Below are 15,092 nucleotides of genomic sequence, written 5' to 3'. Positions count from 1 at the left end.
TCACCACATGTGCACATGTGTTAAAAAGAAAAGCAGGGACTTCCCTGGTGGGCCAGTGGTTAAGAATCCGCCTTCCAATGCAGGGGACGTGGGTTTGATCCGTGGTAGGGGAACTAAGATCCCACATGCCACAGGGCAACTAAGCCCGCGTGCTGCAACTACAGAGCCCACGTGCCGCAACTACAGAGCCCACGCGCTCTGGAGCCCGCATGCCACAACGAAGAGCCTGCGCCGCAACTAAGACCTGACACCGCCAAAAATAAATAAATAAACATTTTTCTAAAAAAAAGAAAGAAAAGCAGTGTTTGCAGCCCTCAAAACAATCTGCCATTTACCTTAAAATATTTTCAGTATGAAAGAATGAAGATCTCGTTAATATTTAGTTACCTTCTGAAGCAGAGAAGTACCCCTAACAAAAGTTCAGCTGCCCCCCAAAGATGCAATGCTGTAAGTTAAGCATCTACAGCTCAGCTGTGATACAGAGAACAGCTTACCCTCATTTAGAGCAATGCTGTCCAACAGAACTTTCTGCAGTGATGGAAATATTCTATTCTGTGCCGTCCCAGATGGCAGCCACTAACTACATGTGTCTACTGAGCACTTGAACGGTGGTTAGTACAACTGAGGGAATGACTTTACTATTACTTAATTTTAATTAAATAAAATGTAAACTTAAATAGCCACAGGAAGCTAATGGCTACCTTTCAAGACAGTGCAGATATAGGGAGAAAACTTTGGTAGAAAAAGAGCTAAACGATAGTCTGCTTGAAATGAGAATGCCTTTTAAAACTTAGCTCTCCAACTGAATTTTCAAAAATGTGAGTGTGTGTACATTTGTATGGGTATTCATACACATACTATCACTGTTATTCAAATAAGATATATTTGACAACTACTTTTTATATGTCATAAAACCAATTTCCTTATCATACCATACTCTTTCTACCCTCCGAGGATTACAAAACTTGGAGCTTACCTACTAGAAATGGAAATGGGGCTAATGGGTGACAAAACACACTATGAGGTCCTAGCAACAGGTGAAACATGAAGACGGGAAACATGAAGATACTCATGTTAAATGACTACCTTTGTTATGCTCCCCTCTGTAAACACCAGAAGGCTATAGGGATTGGTCTGACAACAAAAAAGGCAGTTTAATTCAATCCATCTGTTGAATGGTGACATCACTAACTTACCTTATCTGAAAACCATAAGAGATTTGAATCCTGATAGTAGGTGAACATTCCATAGATGGGATTCAACAATTCTTTTAATAGTAAAAGAAAGAACTCCTTTGTGACGCCACCAGCATCCACTGCTTCTTCACCATCAAAAATGACCTTGAAATAATGAAAGCAGAATTAGTATTTCAGGGAAATCACTGGCATTTTATGTTTGTTTTTTTTGTTGTTTGGTTTTTCTTTAGCAAATTCTTTCCAAAGTCAGGACAAAGAAAGGAAGATGTAACAGAGAACACACGGACGCAATGAAAACTGCAAAGTGTATCTGCTGATTATTAACAAGGCACTTATAAACACACAAAATTTTACCAGGCACTTCATGGGATACAGAGCAAGTCAGAAGTTTACCGTATGTCCACAGAAAGTTTACCATCTATTTGGGGCAGGGAGGCAAACATAAAAGACCCAATTCGAGAATACATTTTATTTTCAAAGAGTCAGATACACTGAGAGGTCAATGTTCTGGCACGTAGAGAAAAGCAGTGACTACCTTGAATAAAGGAAGAAATCTCTCTCAGTGGGGTTCTTGAACTAACTGATGCATATGAGAGGGAGGAGTGCATTCTGAGCAGACACAGACCTGGGCTCTGGGAGGGGCTATAGAGAGACCCATCACAACAACAGCCACAGCAAACCAAAGGACGAGATTTACTGAGAGTCTCCTACATGCCAGGCAGCACTTAAACTCCACTAAGCTAATCCTCAGAACAGGCTCACACACTGGAATTACTATTAGCATCCCCATTTTACTGGTAAGGGCTCAGGGACAGAACTAAAAACAGCATTTAAGAAAGCTTATGCTGGGAACTTCCCTGGTGGTCCAGTGGTTAAGACTCCGCACTTCCAGTGCTGGGGCCACGGGTTTGATCAGGGGACGGGGAACTAAGATCCCGCGTGCTGCATGGAGCAGCCAAAATAAAAAAAAAAAAAGCAAGCTTATCTCGGTGCCTGTGGTCAAGGTTGCCTAGAGCAAGAGAGTAAAGGTCTCCAATTATATGGATGCCAGCAGAAGACTTAACTCAAACGTGCTACCAAGCAAGAACTGTCCCATCTGAATTACTGATTGTAAACAAGGGGCAAAGAAAGCGCCCTCTCTTTGCAATATCAAAAACCTAACCCAGAAGTTCTAGGGAGAACTCCCAGGCAGACTGATGGGACTGATACTACTTACTGGAAATTTTTAAAAGGGTGACGGTATCATGGAGACCATCAGTTTCTTGCCTATTACATTTCAGAAGCTGGAGTTTACAACAGGATTGGAAATAGAGTTCGGAGAGTCTTCTGAAGGGAAAGGTAAATCACTTAAAACTTCAACAGTTCACTAAATATTTACTGACCAGCTACCGCGTACCAAGCATTGGGCTAAGCCCTGGGAATACACTAAGCGGTGACACAAACATGCCTATTCTCTGAGGAAAGACGATTTCTTAATTTAATCATTTCCAAGTACTGAGAGGGCCTATCCTAACAGGCCACCAGCTGCCCAGACAATTTCACTACCTTTCCATTCTCTTTATTTATTTATTTTTTTACCTTCCTTCTCTTAAATCTTTGACATCCAAAGACTTCCTAGATGCTGGCTTGGTAGTTTTACCTAGTTGAAGCGTTAGTAGTGCTGTTGTTTGCTTGGTTTTGGTAGAGCTGGAGCAGGTAAACTGAAGACAGCGGACAAAAAAAGGCCCTATATTCCCCTCAAGTAATCCACTGGCATTTTTATCTGATGTCACGTTGAGATGTTCTGTTTGGTGATTGGACAGAAGGAAGTGAATAAATTCTTGTAAAATGAATGAAAGAAAGAATGAATGGCTGTACTCCAGGATTTTAATAAAATCTCTGCTGCTTCCTCAACACTGTTTAAAGAAAACCCAGGAAGGTATTTAGAGGAATATACGGAAGCGCTCACTTTGAGAGGTTTTTTCAAATCAATATCAGAATGAATGCTCAGCTCTCTCAGGGCATCTCCAACAAGGTTGCTCCTGCGAACATGAAGGACCAGGAAGGGGCTTCTGGCCAGCAGAGGCTCCAAGGTGAGAAGCATGAAGACATTCTGCAGGTTGGCCCCGTTGACCGCCACCTGGAACAGCACATCCAAGAGCACAGTTACCGCTCAGAGAGCACCTGTGAGTGGGGACAGCAGCCAGCCCTGCCTTTGGACCGGGGGTAGGTCGGGGCCAGGCTGACTGCAGCTCCATTTTGGTCTTTATTTTCCTCCTAACTTTTCCAGTAGATTTTCTCAGTTACTCATGTTTACAAAACACACAAATCTTTCTAATCTGAACCCAAAGAGATTAACTGAAACACTTTATATAAACCATATGATCCATAACTCACTCCAGGAAAATGGTTTAGACTAAGCTGATTAAGACTGAAATAATATCTTAGTAGAAGAACGTGATGACGGACAGTGGGTAGAAACTATGACTTTCAAAGTGGCAGGAAAAGAAACCTAATAACCCCTTGCTAAATGGTGTTTATTCTTTGAAAAATGTCCATTTTCTCTGGAAAACCTATCACTGTGAAAACATATATATATAGAGGGAGAGAGAGAGACAGATATAGATAAGAGCTAGAGACAGACAGACAGATGGGGAAAGGGAGAGGGAGATGAATGAAGTTATATATCCACCAACAATGGGAATTGGTAGATCTGGATTGCTAATTCACAGATGTCTTTGTAGGCTTGTCAAAACCAATTATATTTTACAATAAAAATGGGTGTTTAAAATAAACAAATCTCTGTAACTTGAGTTTCTGCTCAATAAAGAACTGCCAAGCTCCATTTAAAAATCTATCAGGGGTCAGCAAACAATGGCCCAAGGACCGAATCCAGCCTGCTGCCTGCTTTTGTACAGCTCTTGAGCTGATAATAGTTTTTACATTTTAAAATAGTTTTTAAAAAATCAGAAGAAAAATATTTCACTACATGTGAAAATTATATAAAATTCAAATTTCACACTACGACAGAGCTGAATACTTGAGACAACTGTATGGCCCACAAAGACACATATTTACTATATGGCCCTTTATGAAGACACTTGCCACCCCCGTTTATGTAGATGTGCATTCACGTATACGTGTTATATTCAATATAAAATTGCTGAAAATTTTTCTAACAGTTCTAAAAGTTACAATGGAACTTCATCTAAATCAACTTTCTCCTATTAGGAAAAATTACAACTGAATGTATAAGATGAAAGAAACCCATAAGAAGAGAAAGTAAGGTTTAAAATATGTTACCTGCATCTGCAGTTCAGCATCGGTCTGTAACATTTTGGTCTTGGCTTGGGCATCAAAGATGAAAGGGTAGGAACAAAGTGTTACAGCATCCTAGAATAAAACATATTATTGGCAATATTATAGTATCCCACAGAGAATACTGTTGGAAAAATACAAAAATAAATTTTACAGAGTCATTTACCTGCATTATAGATGGTCTAGCCTTCTATGTAAAGAAAAAGAAAAAGTCTCTTAGTTGGATTTCAAAACTTGAACTTTCTACATCCCACAAATAACAAAACAAAAAACAAAACAGATAACCTATCTGACCATTTGGCCGTGGAACTAACACCATTTGAACAGCTGACTGGAGTTTTGATGGAACAGACTAGTTGTTTTGATGAATACTGACTGAGCAGAACACTAAAAACAATTAAAAAAAATTTTTTTAAGGACCTTTACAAACCATTTCACTAACCCCATAATTCACAATATTAATAGAACTCTCATTTATAAGAAATCTAATTACAAAACAGGAGCTTTACAACCATGACTTCAGAGGTTAATCTTGTTGGGTAAAGTGGATAATGAAAATTTCATCTGTCAACATGTTAAGTCTCCCTTTATACACACACACACAAACACACACACACACAGTTCCTCTTGGGAGAAACTAAATATTTAGAAAGCTGTCCCTGGGGGGCTTCCCTGGGGGCGCAGTGGTTAAGAATCCACCTGCCAATGCAGAGGACACGGGTTCGAGCCCTGGGCCGGGAAGATCCCACATGCCGCGGAGCAACTAAGCCTGTGTGCCACAACTACTGAGCCTGTGCTCTAGAGCCCGCGAGCCACAACTACTGAGCCCGCGTGCTGCAACTACTGAAGCCCACGTGCCTAGAGCCCGTGCTCCGCAACAAGAGAAGCCACCGCAATGAGAAGCCCGTGCACCACAACGAAGAGTAGCCCCCACTCGCCGCAACTAGAGAAAGCCCGCACAGCAACGAAGACCCAACGCAGCCAAAAATTAATTAATTAATTTTTAAAAAAAGATATTTAGAAAGCTGTCCCTGACTAGGCACTTAGACCAATGCCTGGCCTACAGAAGACACTCCATCAATATGTGAATAAATCTGAATAAACTTTTTAGGAGGGGAATAACAATACAGACATACCTCGTTTTATTGTGCTTCACTTTATTGTGTTTCACAGATACTGCTTTTTTAAAAATTTTGGGTTTTTCACATTATTTATTTATTTATTTATTATTGGAGTGTAATTGCTTTACAATGTTGTGTTAGTTTCTGCTGTACAGTGAAGTGAATCAGCTATATGTATACATATATCCCCCCCTCCCTCTTGGACCTCCCTCCCACCCCATCCCACCCATCTAGGTCATCAGAGCACCGAGCTGAGCTCCCTGTGCTATACAGCAGGTTTCCACTAGCTATCTGTTTTACACATGGTAGTTAGTATATTTATGTCAAACCTAATTTCCCAGTTCATCCCACCCTCCCCCCGCTTCCCCACAAATTGAGTTTTGTGGCAACCCTGAGTCTCTCAAGACTATGGGCGCCATATTTCCAACAGCATTTGTTCACTTCATGTCTCTGTGTCACATTTTGGTAATTCTCACAATATTTCAAAGTTTCTCATTCTTATTTGTTATGGTGACCTGTGATCAGTGATCTTTGTTGTTACCATTGCAAAAAGATTGCGACTGGCTGAAGGCTAAAATGACAGCTAACACTTTTTAGCAATAAAGTATTTTTTAATTAAGGTTTGTACATTGTTTTTTTAAACATAATACTATTGCACACTTAATAGACTACACTATAATATAAACATAACTTTTATATGCACCGGGAAACCAAAAAATTTGTGTGACTTGCTTTATTGTGATATCCGCTTTATTGCAGTGGTCTGGAACCAAACCCACAATTTCTCCAAGGTATGCCTATAAATAAATACAACCACAAACATGTCTAAGAGGTATGCTAGTTTCATTTATCAGGAGAAAAAAGGAACTCTCTCCTGAAAGGTTTTGTTAGGTTAATGAATAATGTTTGCTACATAACCTAACAGAAAGAAACAAAAAAAATCAACAGCATAGATCATGTTGACCTGTAGCAGTATTTCTCAAACAGAAAACCATAGATTTATTCCCAGAGATCTGAAAGTGCGCTATGCAATTTTTAAATTTTGTGGGGTTTTTTTAATGATATCCTAAACAAAATAAAAACACATTCTGAATGACCTCTTTATAATGATGTGTTACCATATAATTTGCATTTATTTTAATGATTGCACTGGTGCCATGTATACTGAATTGTCCAAGGGTAATAAGAAAGAAGAAAAGCAGTCTTCCTTTGTAAGTGATGCATTTGTGCCCAGGAGAAGGCCACTGCAGTCCTGGCTCCCTGCATGAATGAAAGTTTAATAGCAGCTGAAAGGACAAAAGAGAGCTGAGTCATCCCTGGGTGTATAGAACAAGCTGCAGAACTCAAGTACCCAGGCCTGGCAGCCCGCAGTCCTGATCACAATTAAAGTGGGGTTTGGCTTCAGTAAGGCTTTCTTGCTCATCACGTTAAATGCATGAGGCTAATTTGTGTTTTATTGATTTTAGAGTTTTGTTAATATCTAATCTGTAAATTTGCTTTGGTTTTATAATATTTAAATGCTATATGAATAAGAAGTGTATATCTACCTCCTTTTATATTTGTGTATATTTCAATGAAATCATTGAAAAGCAGTTTTAATTAAAATTCCCCTTGCTTATTCTTTAGAAACATGTTCCTTCAGGGATCTTGGAACATTTCCCTAGCCTGAGAAACACTAATCAGAGAAATGATTCCAGTCGAGGGAGACAAGGTATGGAATCCTGCACACAGAACCCAGAGTGACTTGATTCATTCTCATGCCTACTTCTCTAATTACTTTGAATTTTGGAATTGAAATCACTAAAATAAACACACACACACCATAAAACGGCACTAGGTACCTACAACAGGTACAAGTATCTCTTGGGATAAGTGTGTTGGGAAAGTGTGTTTAAAACTGGTGCCAGGGCTTCCCTGGTGGCGCAGTGGTTGGGAGTCCGCCTGCCGATGCAGGCGATGCAGGTTCGTGCCCCGGTCTGGGAGGATCCCACGTGCCACGGAGCGGCTGGGCCCATGAGCCATGGCCGCTGAGCCTGCGCGTCCGGAGCTCGTGCTCCGCAGCGGGAGAGGCCACAACAGTGAGAGGCCCGCGTACCGGGTAAAAAAAAAACAAAAAACAAAAAACACAAAACTGGTGCCAATATTCAGAATTTTCTAACCTCCCTCTCAGAAGAGATTTTATTTTAAGCATTATTTGCCTATTCTCAAGGCAAAAAAAAGATCTTTACCATGTGTGTTGGTCTATAAAGCAAGATAAAGTTTTGAACACTTCCTATTAAAAGTGACTATGGGAGAAGTGAAAACAGTTACTATAAAAACAGTTGTTGGCTTTACAGCATTGGCAGTATACAGTCAGCCCTCCTTATCCACGGTTCCGCATCTGCAGATTCAACCAACCTCAGATGGAAAATATGCAGGGAAAAAAATAAAAAAGACAATTCCAGAAGATTCCAGAAAGCAAAACTTGAATTTGCCACACACCAGCAAATATTTACATAGCATTTACACTGTATTAAGTTGTATAAGTAATCGAGAGATGATTTAAAGTCTATGGCAGGATGTGCTTAGGTTATATGCAAATAATACAACATTTTATATGAGGGACTTGAGCATGGTATGGGGATGGGGGCTCCTGGAACCAATCCGCTATTGATACTGAGGGACAACTATATCTAGTATTTTTATTTTTTATAAATTTATTTATTATTTATTTATTTGTTATTTTTGGCTGCATTGGGTCTTCGCTGCTGTGCGCAGGCTCTCTCTAGTTGCGGCGAGCAGGGGCTACACTTCGTTGCGGTGCACGGGCTTCTCATTGCAGTGGCTTCTCTTGTTGTGGAGCACAGGCTCTAGGCACGGAGACTTCAGCAGTTGTGGCTCGCGGGCTCAGTAGTTGCGGCACAGACCCTAGAGCATGCAGGCGTCAGTAGTTGTGGCGCGTGGGCTCAGTAGTTGTGGCTTGCGGGCTCTTAGAGCGCAGGCTCAGGAGTTGTGGCGCACGGGCTTAGTTGTTCCGCAGCATGTGGGATCTTCCTGGACCAGGGCCCCAACATGTGTCCCCTGCATTGGCAGGCAGATTCTTAACCACTGCGCCACCAGGGAAGCCCATATCTAGTATTTTTAAATACTAGTATTTTTACTGGTGTGATAGAGTGATTTCAGACATCAATCAGCAGCTTTTTCTGTATTTCTTGACTCTCTCCAGGCCCGCTCCAGTTCTCCAACTCTCTCCCACCAGCCTCTCCCTGCAATCTCCACCACAAGTCCTCCCAGACCCTTTTAATGCCCACCTTCTGCAGCTCCTAGTCCCTCCCACTGCCCCCTGCCTGCCCCCTGAAAGAGCCCAGTTTTGGAGGTAGGCTGATCTCTCTTCTGGAGGGCAGGGTCACCGTGCTTTCAGGTGGGTAAATTGGCTGGAAAGAAACTATTGTTGGGAACCAGAGCCAAGGTCAGAGAGTTGGTGGTCCAGAAGACCCTCACCCTGGGGGAGGACTGAGGTGCCACCTCTATGGAGGGTGAGGAAGGGAAGGGTATTCAGTCAAAAGGAGCAGCAGACCTATATGAAAGTCTACTTACATGTCTACAAATTTTTTACAAGTCTATGAGCTTTTGTATTTGAAATATAATAATTTCGCTGATTTTTTTTTTTTTTTTTTTTTTTTTTTTTGCGGTACGCAGGCCTCTCACTGCTGTGGCCTCTCCCGTTGCACGTGCAGGCTCAGCAGCCATGGCTCACGGGCCCAGCCGCTCCGCGTCACGTGGGATCCTCCCAGACCAGGGCATGAACCCATGTCCCCTGCATCGGCAGGCGGACTCCCAACCACTGTGCCACCAAGGAAGCCCAATTTCACTGATTTTTATTTTGCAGATGCTGAATATTTTAGAAATGGTATTAGTGCTGGCATTTCCATACTATGTGAATGAAATACTGAAACAGCAGTATTATGATTCTGCTGCCTGACTGCTCTCCCTAACCTAAAAGGATGTATATGAACTGGTAAGATATGTGATCCCCTCCTGAGAGGCTGTTTGTCCTGGGCCATCCATTCCCCAAAAGTGAGTCTCACAACCAATAACCAGCAAAGTACTACTGATGGATCATATTTCAAGCGTTACTGCTTGAAATGGGGCTGCCCGGTAACCTTTGTTCATTTTTTTTAAGTATATGACATAGAAGCAACGAATAAGTACATGGTACAGAACTAGACAACTGGGGAATTGGGAATATCTTTTTCTTTTCTTTTCCTTCTTTTAATTCCAAGTCAACACTTCCTAAATGTGGCTGTGACTGGGGACAAGAGGCATCACACAAACACCAAGGAGGAAACCCAGGAGCCCCTGCCTTCGGGCCTGCCTGCCACCACGTGTTCCTGTACCCTCTGGGGGCAAATCTGGCTCCCAGCATCGCCCAATGCTGGGGCACACACAGCTGCCTCATCTCACCACGCACAATAACACTACCCGAAACCAGACACTGCCCCGGACGAAACAGACAGCTGATGTCAGGTTGACTCCAGTCTTTATTTTTAAAGCATTTTCTTTTTTTTTCTCTGTTTTTTTCTAAATTAATTTTTATTGGAGTATGGTTGCTTTACAATGATGCATTTTCTTTGTATCACTCACTTTCTCACTTCTGAGGCCCTCTATGGGGACCACAAAGTCACTCACTCTGTGTGCTATTTGTTTTTCAAGTGTAGATGATGGCAGTTAATAAGCGGAAATAAATAAGTCACTACCACCTCTTCTTTAAAATAAGCTGAGGGAGACCTTTAAGATAGCGGAGGAGTAAGATGTGGAGATCACCTTCCTCCCCACAAATACATCAGAAATACATCCACACGTGGAACAACTCCTACAGAACACCCACTGAACACTGGCAGAAGACCTCAGACCTCCCAAAAGGCAAGAAACTCCCCACATACCTGGCCGTGTGGCTGCCAGGGTCTTGGTGCTCCGGGCAGGTGTCAGGCCTGTGCCTCTGAGGTGGGAGAGCCGAGTTCAGGACACTGGTCCACCAGAGACCTCCCAGCTCCACGTAATATCAAACGGCGAAAGCTCTCCCAGAGATCTCCATCTCAACACCAACACCCAACTCCACTCAACGACCAGCAAGCTACAGTGCTGGACACCCTATGCCAAACAACTAGCAAGACAGGAAAACAACCTCACCCATTAGCACAGAGGCTGCCTAAAATCATAATAAGGTCACAGACACCCCAAAACACACCACCAGACGTGGTCCTGCCCACCAGAAAGATAAGATCCAGTCTCATCCACCAGAAAACATGCACCACTGTCCTCCACAAGGAAGCCTAGACAACCCACTGAACCAACCTTAGCCACTGGGGTCAAACACCAAAAACAATGGGAACTATGAACCTGCAGCCTGTGAAAAGGAGATCCCAAACACAGTAATTTAAGCAAAATAAGAAGACAGAGACACAGAGCAGATGAAAGAGCAAGGTAAAAACTTACCAGACCAAACAAATGAAGAGGAAATAGGCAAACTACCTGAAAAGGAATTCAGAGTAATGAGTTTCCAAAGTTTCCAAAATCTTGGAAACAGAATGTAGAAAATACAAGAAACGTTTAACAAGGACCTAGAAGAACTAAAGATCAAACAAACACTGATGAACAACACAATAAATGAAACTAAAAATTCTCTAGAAGGAATCACAGCAGAATAACTGAGGCAGAAGAACGGATAAGTGACCTGGAAGATAAAATAGTGGAAGTAACTACCGCAGAGCAGAGTAAAGAAAAAGAATGAAAAGAATTGAGGACAGTCTCAGAGACCATTGGTTCAACATTATACGCACCAAAATTGAATTATAGGGGTCCCAGAAGAAGAAGAGAAAAAGAAAGGGACTGAGAAAATATTTGAAGAGATTAGAGTTGAAAACTTCCCTAATATGGCAAAGGAAATAGTCAATCAAGTCTAGGAAGCACAGAGAGTCCCATACAGAACAAATCCAAGGAGAAACACACCAAGACACATTAATCAAACTGTCAAAAATTAAATACAAAGAAAACATATTAAAGGCAGCAAGGGAAAAACAACAAATAACATACAACGGAATCCCCATAAAATAAACAGCTGATCTTTCAGCAGAAACTCTGCAAGCCAGAAGGGAGTAGCAGGACATATTTAAAGTGATGAAAGGGAAAAACCTACACCCAAGATTACTCTACCCAGCAAGGATCTCATTCAGATTCAACGGAGAAATTAAAACCATTACACACAAGCAAAAGCTAAGAGAATTCAGCACCACCAAACGAGCTTTACAACAAATGCTAAAGGAATTTCTCTAGGCAGGAAACACAAGAGAAGGAAAAGACCTACAATAACAAACCAAAAACACTTAAGAAAATGGTTATAGGAACATACATATCGATAATTACCTTAAATGTAAATGGATTAAATGGTCCAACGAAAAGACACAGACTGGCTGAATGGATACAAAAACAAGATCTGCATACATGCTGTCTACAAGAGACCCACTTCAGACCTAAGGACATATACAGACTGAAAGTAAGGGGATGGAAAAAGATATTCCATGCAAATGGAAATCAAAAGAAAGCTGGAGTAGCAATTGTCATATCAGACAAAATAGACTTTAAAATAAAGACTATTAGAAGAGACAAAGAAGGACACTACATAATGATCAAGGGATCAGTCCAAGAAGATATAACAAGTGTAAATATTTATGAACCCAACATAGAGCACCTCAAAACATAAGGCAAATGCTAACAGCCATAAAAGGGGAAATTGACAATAATACAATCATAGTAGGGGACTTTAACACCCCACTTTCCAAGACAGATCATCCAAAATGAAAAGAAAAAAGGAAACACAAGCTTTACATTATATATCAAACAAGATGGACTTAATTGATATTTATAGGACATTCCACCCAAAAACAACAGAATACACCTTCCTCTCAAATGTTCATGGAACGGTTTCCAGAATATTTAAGAAAATTGAAATCATATGAAGCATCTTTTCTGACCACAATGCTATGAGACTAGATATCAATTACAGGAAAAAATCTGTAAAAAATACAAACACATGGAGACTAAACAATACACTACTAAATAACCAAGAGATCACTGAAGAAATCAAAGAGGAAATCAAAAAATACTTAGAAAAAAATAACAATGAAAACACAACAACCCAAAACCTATGGGATGTAGCAAAAGCAGTTCCAAGAGGGAAGTTTATAGCAATACAATCCTACCTCAAGAAACAAGAAACATCTCAAATGAACAACCTAACCTTACATCTAAAGCAATTACAGAAACAAGCACAAAAAAAAAACCCCAAAGTTGGCAGAAGAAAAGAAATCATAAAGATCACATCAGAAATAAATGAAAAAGAAATGAAGGAAACAATAGCAACGATCAATAAAACTAAAAGCTGGTTCTTTGAGAAGATAAACGAAATTGATAAACCATTAGCCAGACTCATCAAGAAAAAAAGGGAAAAGACTCAAATCAATAGAATTAGAAATGAAAAAGGAGAAGTAACAACTGACACTGCAGAAATACAAAGGATCATGAGAGATTACTACAAGCAATTCTATGCCTATAAAATGGACAACCTGGAAGAAATGGACAAATGTTAGGAAAAGCACAACTTTCAGAGACGGAACCAGGAAGAAATAGAGAATATGGACAGACCAATCACAAGCACTGAAATAGAGACTGTGATTAAAAATCTTCCAACAAACAAAAGCCCAGGACCAGGTGGCTTCACAGACGAATTCTATCAAACTTTAGAGAAGAGCTAACACCTATCCTTCTCAAACTCTTCCAAAACATAGCAGAGGGAGGAACACTCCCAAACTCATTCTACGAGGCCACCATCACCCTGATACCAAAACCAGACAAAGACGTCACAAAGAAAGAAAACTACAGGCCAATATCACTGATGAACATAGATGCAAAAATCCTCAACAAAATACTAGCAAACAGAATTCAACAGCACACTAAAAAGATCATACACCATGATCAAGTGGGGTTTATCCCAAGAATCAAGGATTCTTCAATATAAGCAAATCAATCAATGTGATACACCATATTAACAAATTGAAGGAGAAAAACCATATTATATCTCAATAGATGCAGACAAAGCTTTTGACAAAATTCAACATCCATTTACGTTAAAAACCCTCTAGAAAGTAAGAACAGAGGGAACTTACCTCAACATAATAAAGGCCATATGTGACAAACCCACAGCCAACATCGTTCTCAATGGTGAAAAACTGAAACCGTTTCCTCTAATATCAGGAAGAAGACAAGGTTGTCTGCTCTCACCACTATTATTCAACATAGTTTAGGAAGTTTTAGCCACAGCAATCAGAGAAGAAAGAGAAAGAAAAGGAATCCAAATTGGAAAAGAAGAAGTAAAGCTGTCACTGTTTGCAGATGACATAATACTATAAATGGGGAAGACTAAAGATGCTACCAGAAAACTACTAGAGCTAATCAATGAATTTGGTAAAGTAGCATGACACAAAATTAATGCACAGAAATCTCTTGCATTCCTATACAGTAATGATGAAAAATCTGAAAGTGAAATTAAGGAAACACTCCCATTTACCATTGCAACAAAAAGAATAAAATACCTAGGAATAAACCTACCTAAGGAGACAAAAGACCTGCATGCAGAATACTATAAGACACTGATGAAAGAAACTAAAGATGATACAAACAGATGGGGAGATATACCATGTTCTCAGATTGGAAGAATCAACATTGTGAGAATGACTATACTACCCAAAGCAATCTACAGATTCAATGCAATCCCTATCAAACTACCAATGGCATTTTTCACAGACTAGAACAAAAAATTTCACAATTTGTATGGAAACACAAAAGACCCCGAACAGCCAAAGCAATCTTGAGAAAGAAAAACGGAGCTGGAGGAACCAGGCTCCCTGACTTCAGACTAAACTACAAAGCTACAGTAATCAAGACAGTATGGTACTGGCACAAAAACAGAAATATAGATGAATGGAACAGGATAGAAAGCCCACAGATAAACCCACACACATATGGTCATCTTATTTTTGATAAAGGAGGAAAGAATATACAATGGAGAAAAGACAGTCTCTTCAGTAAGTGGTGCTGGGAAAACTGGACAGCTACATGGAAAAGAAGGAAATTAGAACACTCCGTAACACCATACACAAAAATAAACTCAAAATGGATTAAAGACCTACATGTAAGGCCAGACACTATAAAACTCTTAGAGGAAAACAGGCACAACACTCCATGACATAAATCACAGCAAGATCCTTTTTGACCCACCTCCTAGAGAAATGGAAATAAAAACAAAAATAAACAAATGGGACCTAATGAAATTTAAAAGCTTTTGCACAGCAAAGCAGACCATAAAAAAGATGAAAAGACAACCCTCAGAATGGGAGAAAATATTTGCAAATGAAGTAACTGACAAAGGATTAATCTCCAAAAT

General features: G+C 40.3%; 1 protein-coding gene across 5 annotated transcripts in view; it reads right to left on the bottom strand.

Annotated features, from left to right (window-relative positions):
• The window catches only part of HERC3 (HECT and RLD domain containing E3 ubiquitin protein ligase 3), a 143,201-nt gene that overhangs the window by 50,643 nt on the left and 77,466 nt on the right, over nt 1–15,092 (bottom strand). For 4 of the 5 annotated variants that reach the window (XM_060115054.1, XM_060115087.1, XM_060115061.1 and 1 more), the window contains exons 17-20: nt 4,660–4,683; nt 4,479–4,568; nt 3,145–3,315; nt 1,197–1,340 (exon numbers count right to left, since the gene is read on the bottom strand). In XM_060115054.1, the coding sequence (XP_059971037.1) occupies nt 1,197–1,340; nt 3,145–3,315; nt 4,479–4,568; nt 4,660–4,683 (429 nt within the window). The remainder of the gene's footprint in view (nt 1–1,196; nt 1,341–3,144; nt 3,316–4,478; nt 4,569–4,659; nt 4,684–15,092) is intronic. The other variant, XM_060115077.1, reaches the window with a different exon arrangement.

This window comes from Mesoplodon densirostris, chromosome 1, assembly GCF_025265405.1.
Source record: "Mesoplodon densirostris isolate mMesDen1 chromosome 1, mMesDen1 primary haplotype, whole genome shotgun sequence".
Classification (NCBI taxonomy): domain Eukaryota; kingdom Metazoa; phylum Chordata; class Mammalia; order Artiodactyla; family Ziphiidae; genus Mesoplodon; species Mesoplodon densirostris.
Note: the sequence above shows the minus strand (reverse complement) of the source record. Positions and strands in the feature narration are given on the sequence as shown.